Source organism: Phascolarctos cinereus, unplaced genomic scaffold (assembly GCF_003287225.1).
Source record: "Phascolarctos cinereus isolate Bilbo 61053 unplaced genomic scaffold, phaCin_HiC Scaffold_5;HRSCAF=322, whole genome shotgun sequence".
Lineage (NCBI taxonomy): Eukaryota > Metazoa > Chordata > Mammalia > Diprotodontia > Phascolarctidae > Phascolarctos > Phascolarctos cinereus.
The window spans coordinates 302,357,398-302,371,803 of NW_027555958.1; the positions used below are offsets into that span (position 1 = coordinate 302,357,398).

General features: G+C 40.0%; 1 protein-coding gene across 1 annotated transcript; it reads right to left on the reverse strand.

Moving 5' to 3' along the window:
- Nucleotides 1-1,690: 1,690 nt before the first annotated feature.
- KRT39 (keratin 39) lies at nt 1,691-11,027 on the reverse strand. The gene is made up of 7 exons (XM_020997586.1): nt 10,587-11,027; nt 9,589-9,671; nt 8,845-9,001; nt 7,760-7,921; nt 7,489-7,614; nt 5,420-5,640; nt 1,691-1,997 (listed from the first exon to the last, which is right to left on the reverse strand). Exons 1-7 carry the CDS (start codon nt 11,025-11,027, stop codon nt 1,691-1,693), a joined length of 1,497 nt encoding a protein of 498 aa, XP_020853245.1.
- Nucleotides 11,028-14,406: the final 3,379 nt, after the last annotated feature.

Here is a 14,406-nt window from a genome sequence, read left to right on the forward strand (position 1 = left end):
AGTGTCCAAGGACTGATTTGAACCCAAGTCGTCCTGACAGCAAGTCCAAACTAGCCACCAGGCTATACTGCTTAAGATGCTGCCATTGCCAGATGCCCCTGGACCCCTAAGAACAGCTAGAGGCTTAGCAGATGTTTCTGGGGAGGGTAGCTGCACTCTCTTCAGAGTGCTGTTGTTCAAGACCAGCCTTTGACTCATCTAGGATTTGAAATCCGGGAAAGATATTTAACCTCTCAGTGCCTTAGGCAACTCTCTAATCAGGGATTGGGAACCTGAGGCCATGTGTGAATCCTTTGGATTCAGTCAAAGGGCAGCACCTGAAGACCTAGAGAGCCACATGTGACCCTGGGGGCCATAGATTCCCTGCCCCTGCTCTGAAACTAGAAGGTAATGACCAGCACTGGTAGAGGGCTTTCCCTCATCCAGGAGTTCCCAATAAAAATATAATCATACACCCAGTCTCTATTAAAAGGGCTACTTGGGAGGCTGTGTTTGGGATGCCTAATTTTATATTTTCACCTTCCTGTGTTGTGGCCAAAAGCATTTCTTGTGAAAGAACTTGTCCAACCAGTTCCAGTGCTGAGGATAAATAAACAAGGGCTGGATATGCAAAAGGAGAGTGGGTTACCTAGTGTCTGTGAAGTCAGGTAGCTTAGTCCATGATTCTGGGTGTTTATTAACTAGCTCTTATGGCTCATGTGTAATGCAAAATGCTAGGCCAGAGAAATGTAATTGATTAGGACAATGACAAAGATGGGTCAGGTCATTTGGCAGATTTGGAGTCCAATGTCCTGTCTTTGTTTCTGAGCTTTGACACTTCTTACCTATGTGATTCCCCACCTCCTTTTCTCAATTGGCTTTGCACGTAGTTTGTATTTATTGCTATTGTAGACATCTTTTATAGCCCAGAGACAGGAAGTGACTTGTCTGAGGCCATATAGGTAGCTATTAGCTGAGCCAGATTCACGACCACATCCTCTGCCTCTAAATTCCATGTTCTTTCATAACTACAACAGGTTCCTTCAAAGCAAAGACTTTAAGGCAGCTAGGCAGCACAGTTGATAGATCACAGTACTTAGAGTCAGTTCAAATCCTGCCTTAGACACTTAATAGCTGTGTGACCCCTGGCAAGTTACTTAACCTCTTTGTTTCTCAATTTCCTCAATAACAGCACCTATGTCAGTTAGTCAATAAACATTAAGTATCTACTATGTGCCAATTAGCCCATACTAACATTACAGAAATATGAGGATTTGAAGAAGGAATAAGTAAAGCACTTTGCAAACCTTAAAGTGCTATATAAATATTAGGTATTATTATCATTATTACTGTTTTTATTTTTGTCTTTGTACTTTCATATCTAGAAAAGTGTTTAGTATGCAGTAGGTGCTTAATTAATGCTTATTGAATTGAATAAAATTGAATTAATTGGCTTTGGGCTGATAACAAGCTTTCTGGGCCTCTGTCTCTTCCTCTGTAAAATAAGAATGTTGGAATAGACAATCTCTAAGTTCTAATCTATGATATTATCTAAACCTATGATACCATGAGTTTATACTGAAGAATAGGAAAGTCTGAAGCTTACAATGGAAACACACTACAGAGTAAGAAACTGAATACCTTCAAAGGGACAGAGAAGGCAGTATTTTTGAAAGATCGTGAATGGAGTATGTAGTAACATCTCATTCATTCAGCTGACTCCTTCTTTGTCTCTGTTGACAAAGTGGACTTGGAGGCGAGGGATGAAACAGGGTTGTACATGCTCTCGAGAAGAAATGACCTTCCCGTCCTGGAACTCCTGGGTGAGAGTATAGATTCTGGCGAGGATGCCGGGCAGGGATGAGTAGAGATCACAAGGCTTAGCTCTCACTTTGCAAACCGAAGGGTTGTATGGCCTGCATGTTACATAAGCTGGGGCTGTACATTCCATGGTCTGGGATATGCAGGGCATACAAGGTGAAGGCTTACATTCTGTGGCACATGGATTGCAGGGAAGTCTAGGAAACAATGTTATACAATTTAAGGTAGGGTTTACTGGGAAAGCATTGGTGCCATCAAAAAAAAAAAACTGATAAAGGGAGAATGATGATAACAACAGATTGTTTAACATAATTCATGTAAAATAATCCCCTTCACAATCTGATCTTTTGTTCTCAATTTAGCTGGAGAAAATAATCAAAATAAAGGTTCAGATAAGCAGATTGAAGTTACTGGAAAATAAACTTCAGAGAGTTTTAAGAAGCATTAAATCTAATGAAGCCTTTATTAGATTGTAAATTTCTCAAGGGCAGGAAATGTGTCTTATATTATTGTTGTATCCTCAGTGCCCAGCATGCTATTTTATATGCATCTAGCAGACAATTAACAAATATTTCTAGAATTAAATCGAAATTAACTGAAGTCTGGTCAATCCCTGTTACCTGACATAGCTGGGGAGTTACTAACAGGTTCTGGTTGAGACCCATCCTAATAATAAAACCAAACTATGTTTTACAAGTACTCTACTGTTCCCTTTGATTCGGGGTCTGAGACCTGGGAAAGACCTTAACTTAAAAAGTCCAGGGTCTCCCACTGCATGCAAGGCCATCTTGGCCTATGTCTTGCCACTGGACTCCAATGATTCTGGAGGAGACAATGAGGCTGATGCACAGCCCTGCCTCACTAAACTCCAATTCCCTTGAAAGTCAAGACATTACCCTCTTGATATCATTGCTCCTCTTCAAGAACTAAGGACAAACAATGAGAGATTCTCACCTTAGGACTCCACAGCCCCTCTAAATCACCTCCCCCAAAAGATTCATAAATAGATGTTAATGTATTTATGAACTTGGAAATGGAAAAAAATGACATTTTTTCCCACTAACCTCAAACTGAAACATTTAGCATTTCCTTTAGTTATAGATTTTACAAAACTAAAACAAAATGTTGTTCTAATAAAAGGTTCATAGGTTTCGTTAGACCCCCAACAGGGTCTATGGCACATGAGTCCATGTTCTTGCTGCAGAATCTAGTAAAATCTCAAGTCACAGAAGAATCTCTCTTTTAGGAGGTAGGCATATATATAATAATAATATTCAAAGAATTGATACATATTAAAGAGTATGTCAACAAGATATGTCACTGATATACATTTAAAAATATAGTAACAATAACAATAATAGTGTTTATATGGCACTCTATGGTTTGAAAAGCTCCTTACAAATACTGTCTCATCTTATCCTTATAACAGCCCTGGGAGGTAGGTGTTATTTCTACTCTCATTTTACAGGGGAGGAAGCTGAGCAGACAAAGGTTAAGTGACTTGTCCAGGGTAACACACCTAGTAAATGTCTGAGGCTCAGTTTGAACTTTGTTTGCTCTATCCATTAAATCATTTGAATTTTTGAGGGCTACATTGGGAATGTCATTGGTATAGAAAACTCCCAATGGGGAAACTTTTATAGACTTAGATTGACAACTCACCAATAGAGAGTCTTAGAGAATTTCTTGAGGCAGATAGGCAGCACAGAATAGAGCACTGGGCTCGGAACCAGGAAGACTCATCCTCATGAGTTCAAATCTGGCCTCAGACACTTACTAGCTGTGTATGACCCTGGGCAAGTCATTTAACCCTGTTTATCTCAGTTTTGTCATCTTATCAAATGAACTGGAGAAGGAAATGGCAAAGCACTCCGTATTTTTGCCAAGAAAACTCCAGATGGGGTCACGAGGAATGGGACTGAACCACAAAAACAACAGAGAATTGCTTAGGCATAGATAGAGCCATGCATTGGATGATATGGAACCACAGCTAATAGCTATCAGAGACAGAAACCTACAACTTCTTGATTTCTATACTGGTTGTCTCTACAAAATTACAATGTATCATCTCACACTGATAACAGCAAGTGGCATTTCTATAGTACTCTAAAGTTGGCAAAGTGCTTTACATAGGTGATCTCATTTGACCCTCAAAGCAACTTTGTGAAGTAGGCATTGTCGATGCTATTGACTCCATTTTAGAGATTAAGAAAACTGAGGCTTCAAGAGGTGAAATGACTGGTTCTTGGGCTCATAGCCACTAAGTGTCAAAGATAGGGTTCAAGCCCAGGTCTTTTGGACTAGAGGTCTAGCATTCTATCTACTACATCTCCTTGCCTTTCTATTAATAAGATACATGTGATGATAAAATGCTACTGAGTACAACATCACATTTCTTTGATGATTCAGGAGGTCCTTGTAGTAAGTGCCTCATTATCATAGTTATTGATATACTGGTAACAGTAACAACAACATTTTACAGATGGGAAATTTGAGACTGAGAGAAGGTAAGTTGCCTGGTGTCATAGCTAGTAAGTGTATGAGGAAGGATTTGAACTTAGATTTGTCCTGACTCCAGGTCTAGTGCTATTTGTATTGTGCTGCCTAACTGCCTCTGATAACAATAAAAATAGCTAACGTTTATATAGTGCTTACTAAATATTATCTCATTTGATTCTCACAACAAACTGTGAGGTAGGTGCTATTATTACTCCCATTTTACAAATGAGGAAACAGAGGCAAATGCAGGTTGCCCAAGGTCTTATGGCTAGGAAAATCTAAGACTGGATTTGAACTCAGGTCTTCCTTAATCATCTTTGGTGCTCTATCCATTGCACCACATAAAAGCCTCATGTAAAGAGCTTTTTAATAGAATCTGTGTAATAGATTCTGGGGGAAGCTTGGTGGTGTGGTAGATTGGGCACTGGCCCTGGAGTCAGGAGGACTTGGGTTTAAATTCTGCCTCTGATATTTCCTAGCTGTGTGATCCTGGGCACCTGGGTAGCCCTGTTTGCCTCAGTTTCCTCATGTGTAAAGTGATCTGGAGAAGGAAATGGCAAACTACTCCACTTTCTTTGCCAAGCAAATCCCAAATGGGGTCACAGAGAGTCAGACTGAATGACTCAACAGCAATAGATTCTGCTGTATTTTGGAGGGTTCTTATTATAGCATTTTAAGGTCTATTGATAGGCTGTATGCATATTTTTAGAGTAAGTTGCTTAAGAAGTCAGTATCTCTGGCTCACTTCTCATATGGATCATTTAGCTCCTCAAAGAAAAAAACGAAAAAAAAAACCCCTCTCTGTTACATAGCATTCATTTTCTCCCTAACTCCAGACTTTGTGACTATGCTCACTCTGCCCTCTTATGGATATTGACTATTGGTTATCAGAGTAATTCCTTAGTATCTTGTGGTTCTCTTTGTCCAAACCTTTCTCCAGAACTAGAATAGCCACCAAAGGTATAGTCCAGTTCTGTAAAATTTGGATTCAGTCAAAAGGCTGCACTTAAGGATCTAGAATGTCACATGTGGCCTCAAGGCCAAAGGCTTCCCACCCCTGGTATAGTCAGTTCAGAGCACTGACTAAACAGGCTGAAGAAATCACTCTAGCCTCACAAACCTGCAGTCAGTGTTCTCCAGAAGATGTCTATATGTGGCGATCTCACACTCCAGCTTGGACTTCACATCCAGAAGGACCTGGTACTCCTGATTCTGCCTGTCCAGTGCACCTCGGATCTCAGCCAGCTGGGATTCCAGACTCTCAATCAGACACTGGATCTGGGCTAGCTGGACAGCATAGCGGCCCTCTGTTTCCGTCAGGATGCATTCCTGAGAAGCTCTCTTAAGACAGAAAGAGACATGAAGTTGATTATTATTAGGATGATTATGAAGAGTTGTTCTTTAGAGTTCTGCTTTGTACTCCTTGGTGATGTTATGGAAAATTCAGGCTGAACCATACTTTAAGTGATGATTTGTGCAGGTTAGACTAAATTTATAAGCATACTTCTTATTCTTTAAGATCGTAGAATTAGAGCTGGAGTGGACCTTACAAGTCAGCTGTTCTATCCTCATTTTACACATGGGGAAACTAAGGCTGAGAGATTAAATACAATTTTCTGCGGACTAATTTAAAGAATTTATACAGCTTTTTCAAAATAAATCTTAAGGTATGAATTGACTATTCAATGAAGGTTCCTCTGAGGTTGGTATATTTGCCTCACCCCTGACACCTATGGTTTTAAGTCTTGTCTTCTGTAGTAAAAGGTATCAATTCTCCCTTGCCCTTTAAATACTTTCATTATTTACTTGTAGTTCGTTGTTCAGTCATTTTTCAGTTGTGTCCAACTCTTTGTGACTCCTTTTGGGTTTCTTGGCAAAAATGCTGGAGGCGTTTGTTATTTCCTTCATTTGACAGATGAGGAAATTGAGGCTGACAGGGTTAAATGACTTGCTCAAGGTCACATGGCTAATAAGTGGCTGAAGCTGGATTTGAACTCAGGTCTTCCTCACTCCAGGTCTGACATTCTATCCACAATACCACCTAGCAGCTTTTCATCTTTCACTAAATAGGCTCAAATCTTAGGAACCATTGTGAAGTGGAAAAGTTTATTTGTCTTCCCTTGACCTCCCTTTCTAAAATGTCCTATCAAAGTCATATAGTCTAAACCCTTTATTTGACATAATAGGAAATTAAGGTCTAGGGAGCCTAAATCACTTGCCAAAAATCACACAGATCTGAACCTGGGTCTTTTCATTCCAGGTCCAACACTCTTTCCACTGCCTCTTCTTTCAGGATTTCCTTCCTTCTCCCTCCCCTAGGTAGCCAGTGCTACCACATTGCTACACTTAAGGGAAGGCTAAGAAAGGAGCCTTTTAAGCTCATTCATTTGAAGCTATAGGGACTTACCAAATTGCCCTTGCCTGGAGTATTTGCATTTTAAAAGATGATGTGGAGAGAGAGAAAAGAGAAACACTAAAGCAGGGGTGGGGAACCTGAGCCTCGACGCCACTTGTGGTTCTTTAGGTCCTCAAGTGAGGCCCTTTGTCTCAGTCTATGCTTAAGGGCCACATGTGGCTTCCACACCACAAGTTCCCCACCCCTGTTGAATAAATGATGGATAGAGTGAAGCAATGTTAAAGGATTAAACTACTAAGAAGACTAATACTAGCTAACATTTATATGGGCTTTAAGTTTTGCCAGGTGCTTGATACATATTAGCTCATTTGGTAGAATCCCAGGTCTCATTGGGATAGACATTTGGGAAGGGGGTGAGTTTGGAAAGGAAACCTAGAATCCCTGGAAGGTGGGTTGGAGATAGCACTGGATTTGGAGTCAGAAGGCATGGGTTTGAATGCAATGGGACCATGGTCCAGTCACTTAACCAGTATCAGTTTCATCATCTGTAAAAGAAAGAGGATGAACTAGTTGACCTCTCAGATCCCTCCTAGCTCTAAATTTACAGTACTATGAAATCATAGCATACAGATGACCACAGACTCTGCCTATGCTAAGGGCTGGCCCTAATGCCAAAGCTTTTGATCTTTTGCCATTTTGGCCTCAGAGAATGCCGAGGCCTAGATAGCAAAGGAAGCTCCTGAGTTAATAGAACTCACCTCCTACACTGAATCATCCCATATCTACAGAAGTCAATGCATACTAGGCTTTGCCAACTCCTATGGGCTACACACCAGGCTGTGCTGGGCCTGCAGCTCGATCTCCAGAGCACTGATGGTGCGCCTTAGATCACAGATCTCCTTCTGGAAGCATTGCTGCTCTTCTGAGCTGGATACCACCTGCTGGTTCAGTTCCTGCAACTGAGGCACAGACAACATATATTTAACATTTTTTTAAAATGACATTGAAAGGTGATAGGACTTTTCCAAGAGCAAATGTATGTGTACATTTGTGCAAGTGTATGTGCACATATATGTGTGTGCTTGTCTATCTCAAGGTGCCCACCTGGGTGTTGAACCATTCTTCAACATCTCTGCGGTTAGTCTCAACCAAAGACTCATATTTGCATCTCATTTTTTGTAGTGCCTCATTCAGGTCAACAGAAGGGGCAGCATTCACTTCTATGTTGAGCCTGTCACCAAGCTGACATTGTAATGAATTCACTTCCTAGAGAAAGGAAAAAAAAAAGACTTGTTTAGTGAATGGATTATTACCACATTGCCTGGGAATGGTCAGCTTTTTTCTAGGTTCCATTTAGTATCAGCAGTTAAGTTTCCTAAATTTTTAACAGTAGTTCTGAACAAAGAATTGAATAGAGGATTGGTAAGCAAAATTGAAACTAAGATGAGGTGAGGAGGGTTTTGCACTAGGGTACTGAAATTACATGGAAAAAATAGAGTGGAGCACCTAATTAGCAAGAATAATTAAAATGGAAAGGTACCATAAGGTGGATTGGGGTAAGACCTCTCCTCTTACTTATCCTTCTCCTCCTCCCCCATAAATTGTAAGGGCTTTAAAATGTTCTGAAATGTATGTGTATATATCAGATTGCATGTCGTTTTGGGGAAGGAGGTGGGAAGGATGGGGGAGAAAAATTTAAAACTCAAAAGCTTATGGAGGTGATTGTTGATAAATCAAAATAAATTAATAAAAAAATAAAATTAAAACATGTTCCTGAGTTCAACCAATGGATAAAGCAGTATAGGACACTAGAGTAATGAAAAATCTCTTTTCTCAATCATGCTGATTGAAGGCCAGGATTTCATAAACCCTCTTAAGGAAGTTCTCTGTATCTTTATGTTAGGCTAGGGAAATGTGGCTTTTCCCCATCACAGCAGAAGCCAGAGGAGCTGCTGATTTTTTAACATAGGCTCCCTTATACAGCTTTTAAGAGTGTGTTGCATTGTGCCTATACTGCTAGGATGGAAACAGATTGGGTGGATTGACAGTAGCCAAAACAACTCTTCTTTAAAAAATGTAGAAATGAGAGAAACATTTGGTGGAAAAGGCCACTATCCAAAGACTAGCTCAACAGAGTGGGCAATTTTTGAGGTTTGGGGCTCTGATGACTTTATTGATATTTTGCTAACCTCTTCGTGGTTGTGTTTGAGGTGAAGGAGTTCCTCCTTCAGAGACTCCACTTGCCCTTCCAAGTCAGCCTTGCATAAGGTCAGTTTATTCAGGATTTGATGGAGGCTATTGATGTCAGTTTCCACCAGCTGCCTCTGGGACACTTCAACTTCATACCTTAAAACCCAAAACAAAACAAGAGAAGGGAAAGGAAAGAATGGTTCAATAACAGAAAGCCACACATCCAAGCAGCAGAAATCCTCTGTAAGTCTGTCTACGCATCTCCTGTTTACTAGCTTTCTACTGTTGGGGTATTTTAGAGGTGAACTCCACTCTTTCAACTTTAGCCTTTAACACTTATTCTTAATTGTCCTTGGATCAGGAGCAAAGAGGCACTCAAGCATATTTGCCAGCATGACATCAGGCTGTGATTTTCCTGAAAGAAGGAGGACTAGTCATTTCCTAACTATGTTGGAAAGAAAGATTCCTTTGAAGCCTGATGAAGAATCTGAGGGAGTGACTTAAAAAAATGTTATAATTCTTTAGCATGGGAATTAATTAATTTGGTTGTCTGTAGCCAGTAATTAAACTTAGTTGGTTGAATTGGTGTTCAGTATTAAGTTTCTTGCAAAAAAAGAAAAACAAAGGTCCTTGCTGGACCCCTGCATATATCCCCATTGGGACATAGTTGGTCCTCAAGTGAATGTTTAAGCTTGGGTTGGCCTTGAACAAAACAACATATCAAAGGGTCCAAGTGAGCTTACTTTGCTCTGAAGTCATCAGCGGTCACTTTAGTGTTGTCTATTTGGGAGACCAGCCTGGAATTTTCAGCTTTGGTGCACAAGATCTAGGATTTAAGAGATTGTGCAAATGAATGAGACTTGAAAGTCAGCAATTCTCCCTAGGATGTTTTCCTTTGGCACTATCTCAGATGGTATGAAAGACATTTAAAGATAAAATCTCAATCTGTGGTTTCATCCATGTGGGACACTGTCCACATCAGTAATTTATCATCTTAGAGAGAACTCCCTGAGAGACTGGGCAACTTGCCTAGGATCATATAGCTGGTTTTCCAAGTTTTCCTGACTCAAAGTCTAGCATTCTATCCACAATGTCAAACTGCTTCTAATGAAAATGCTTTAATGCTTTCAATAATCTTCATGGTTTGGTTTGTAATCCCGGAATGCTTGTGTAATTCAGAAATTGAAAACAATTTTTCCAAGGTTAAGTAATAATAGCCAGCAACATGTAGTGTTTTATACAAATCTCATTTGAATCTTTCATTTGATCCTGAAAAACCCTGGGAGGGGGTGCTATTATTATTCTCATTTTTTATAGCTGAGGAAACTGAGGCAAACAGAGATTAAATGACTTACCCGGGGTTACACACCTAGTCAGTGTTTGAAGCTGCATTTGAACTCAGGTATTCTTGACTCTAAGACCAGTATTCTATCCACTGTATTACTTAGCTATCCATTGAACTGTCAGCTGTTATTACTTAGTACTGGGTAGTCTAATTCAATAGTGGAGGGTACCTCTGTAGTCATGAGGAGATATAAAAGTTTGGAGGTGACACTTAGACAGCATTTTTCATCCTTACTTGAGGAATTCCCTCCAGACATATACACAAAACAACCTGAAAACCTATTTGCAAACCTTATACATGAATGCTAGTTATTATTTCCAGAAGTTCTAGCAAATACTTTTGCCTCAAAGGTCCTAAGGCTACAACTGGATTGCAATGAAACTCAAGAATTGTTACCTTTTGCTGAAGCTCTTCTATGATCTTGAAATAAGAGAGGTAATCGGGACACACGATGGGGGTCAGCTTTTCATGATGCTCTCGGATCTTGCACTCTAGGCAGGCATTCTCCTGCTCCAGGTTTCTCACTTTCTCCAGGTAGTTAGCCAGGCGTTGATTTAATGTCTGCAAGGTCTCTTTCTCATTGCTATCAAAGCTGCCTTCAGCACAGCTCACCCCACAGAAGGATACCCTGAAGTTGTTCAGGAGGTAGATGGGAGAGCGATAAGGAACTGGATGGCAGGCATTAGGTGGACAGACCTTAGCCTGCCACTGGCTGATTTGACGAATGTTTTGTTGGCAGCTGGTACAGGCAGAGAGGGCCCTGGAAATTGGAAGCCTAGAGTGGCTTTTGGAAGCAGATGAGGAAGAGCATTTGGGGGGACCAAAATTGGATGCCATAATATTAGTATTGGCAGTTTCAGTTTCTTTTCAATGTCTTCCTTACCCTGCCTCCATAGTCCTCATGAACCAACCCCAAGCCAAAAGCCAGACTTGTTCCTTCTTCTCACATTTATATAGCCTTCTATGAGGGGGTGTTACACCATGCAGGATGTTTGCCTTTCTAATGTTTCCATCAATTTCCATAGAAACATCTAATTAGTCTGCTTATTTACTTGCCTGAGAACTCCTAGTCCCATAAAAAAAGGTGTAGTTTGAGTTCTTATTAAATTATTACCCATCTCATAACTATTATTTGCTACTGGGCCCAAGGCTTCACAGGATAGCTTCAAAAGGGACGCTCATACCAGCATCACCCAAATTATTAGCCAGCTGGGAGTGGATGAAAAAAAAGCAAATCACTTAAGTGCCTGCTGACCTCTCCATCTGTCATTGATATTTGCTAATCATGAGAAAGCAGAGAGATGTAGTAGATAGAGAACTGGTCCTCGTGTCAGGAAGATTTAGGTTCAAATCCTGTCTCTGACACATCCTGAATGTGTGGCCCTGGGCAAATCACTTAACCTTTCAGTGACTCAGGCAGTGTTCTGAGATTATAAGGTGTAGAGCAGGGTCAGGTCTGTATTGGTACAGGGAGTTTTCTTGTGGAAAGTTCTCTATATCAATCAGATTTAATCCAAAAGAGGAAAAGAAGTGGAAGCTAATATGAACTGAGAGGCATAGTTTCCAGAAATTAGGGAGGTGAGAGGTCCTTTTCAGCCCTCATTGAGACTATTGTGTCATTAAGAAGGCCAATGATAAACTATAAACTGGAGAACAACCAGAAGGCAAATAGGAGGGCAAAGGGCCTGAGCCAATGTTAATATGGCTGAAGAACCTGGGAATGTTAAACCTGGAGAAGAGAAGGCTTGGGATGTGGGGAGAGAAGGAAGTAGATAACATTTGTTGTTGAGTCATTTCAGTCATGTCTGACTTTTCCTGGCCCCATTTGAGGGTTTCTTGGCAAAGATATTAAAGTGGTTTGCCATTTCCTTCTTCAGATCATTTTACAGATGAGGAAATTGAGGAAGATGGGGTTAAATAACTTGCCTAGGGACACACAGCTAGTAAATGTCTAAGGCTGGATTTGAACTCACAAAGATGAGTCTTCCTATCTCTAGGCTGGCATTTTATCTACTGTGCCACTTAGCTGCCCTGTAGATAACAGCTGTTCTACAAATATTTGAAGGGCTGTCATGTAGAAGAGAGATCCATGCTGTTGCTTGACCCTAGAGGGAAGAACCAGAAGCAATGTGTGGAAGTTTACAAGAGGTATGTTGAGGCCCTATCAAGAAAATTAGAATCCTAGATACTAGGATCCTAACAATTGCAGTTATCTCAAAGTGGAATAAGCTGCCTGGGGAGGTTATGGGTTCCCTTGCTAGAGGGTTTCAAGCAAAGGCTGGGTGGCCACTCATCACCTATGTGGCAGGGGTGATTCTTTTGGGGTGATGGGTTGGACCAGAAAGCTTCTGAGGTCTCTTTCAACTCCAAAAATTCTGTGATTCTAGCATGTCTTCTTCTAAACTGTTATTGTATGGGAAAAATGTGTAAAAGTCACTGGGGAATTTAGCTGACATTACTTTGCATAAATCGCTTCTCATTTTAGGAAATGAGTGAGTGTGAAGTTAAACTTAAGGACTAAATTGGGTTGTTTCTTTTAAAAACAATCCATCCAATAATTGCTAGATTAATAGCATTAGTGCTAGATTAGTTTTCTAAGTACAGGTTGCTGACAACAGGGATTGTGGGAGAAGACACTGGATAGTATTGATCTGTCCTATAACATTTTAAAAAGAGGTCTGGATTTTGAAAGATTTCTTTGAGAGATCTTCCAAGAGTGGTTGTGGTTTGTCCTTCATTCTCGAAGAGGACCAAGACGTCAGAAATATGATGCCATGACTTTCAAGTGAATTAGATTTAAGTGAGGGAGGGCTGCACAAAGTCACCAGTTTCACTTTCTCCTCCAGAGCCATTTGCATCCAGTGGCAAGATATAGATCAGGATGACTGGAGATGGCCACATTTAGATTGTCTGGAGGACAGCCAAAGAAAAGATGAGCTACTCTTTTCATGCTTCAGATTTGGGGCAAGTGATATTTAATATTTTCTATGAATATTATTCATGATATATTTTGCTCTATTTTCGGTTTGAATTTGGTGTTTAGATATATTCTGTTGGACAGGACACCATGCTGCCTACACTTAGTTGATCACCTGTACCCTCCCTTCCTTTCTTCCTTCCTTCCTAATTTCTCTATCTATCTGTCTTATCTATCTGTCTGACTGGCCATCTTTCTGGTTCTTTTGGAGGTGATCTATAGAGAAGGCAGTTTTTATCTGATGCTCTGTGTGTGTGTGTGTGTGTGTGTGTGTGTGTGGATAAGACATTCATTAAATCTTTCTTCATTAAAAGAAACTCTTCCCTTAGTAAGGGAAGAACTTAATGAATAATTTGGTTGGGCCTGTGAATATCAAACAGTTTCAGAGTATCTACTTGAAAGGTGATGGGTAGGAGAGAGATTTCTGTCCTTTTTAAAAACATGGAGTAGAAAAATGGCCACCTTTTGGTTAGAAAATAAATTACAGGAATTTCACCACATTCAGTGATATTTTGTTATTATATGTCAATCTTCTCTCCACTTCTGGGAATGTGGAAAAAATCCCATAAAATCCACAAGACAAAATAGTGGAGGAAATGTAATGCCTTTCTCTTTTTTTATGGGCAGTTACTAGTCTGATAGTTGAGAGAGGGAGATTGTGGGAAAGAAGCTGTTGATCTTGGAGACAAGTGATACAAGGTTATTTTGATGCTAAACAGTAGCAATAAACCTCTTTTGAAGCCGAATCAGCCTATTGTGTGTGGAGTTGTGAACTAGCTCCAGGATAATTTTGGTTACTGGATAAAGTTTGAGTAAGTTAGAAGCAGGTGTGTATGTTGAAATGTTTAACCCAAAAAAGTTTCTCTGAAAAAAAATGTATATGGACAATACACTTTAAGTTTAATCTGCATTATTAATATTTTTCCATCACTTTCTTAAGTCAAAACAACCAACAAAACAATAAATAAACTCTGATTTGTAGCATTTACTGATTTCCAAGATCTAAATGCTCACATTGAAAATTAACAATCTATTCTCAGAGTTTGTTTGGGCTGGCTCCACCACACCCCTGGTTATGAGTGGTCTAGTCAAGACTGGGAATAAGATCTGAGTTGTGTGGTTGATTGTAATTAAGAATTAGTGGGAAAGATTCTGAAGTATCCATTACTATTTGCTTTAAAATCTTTATCTATATTAGGTGTTCTTAATATTTTAGTTGTCATTGACAAAGAATCAGCA

Bases quoted from the DNA above. Each gene is read 5' to 3' on its own strand.
- KRT39 (XM_020997586.1), bottom strand. From the start codon at position 11,027: ATGGCATCCAATTTTGGTCCCCCCAAATGCTCTTCCTCATCTGCTTCC. The intron at 7,922-8,844 runs GTTAGCAAAATA...TCCTTTCTCTAG, and splicing joins TCAAACACAACCACGAAGAG to GAAGTGAATTCATTACAATG. The intron at 5,641-7,488 runs GTGTGTAGCCCA...TTCTGTCTTAAG, and splicing joins TGCAGGCCCAGCACAGCCTG to AGAGCTTCTCAGGAATGCAT.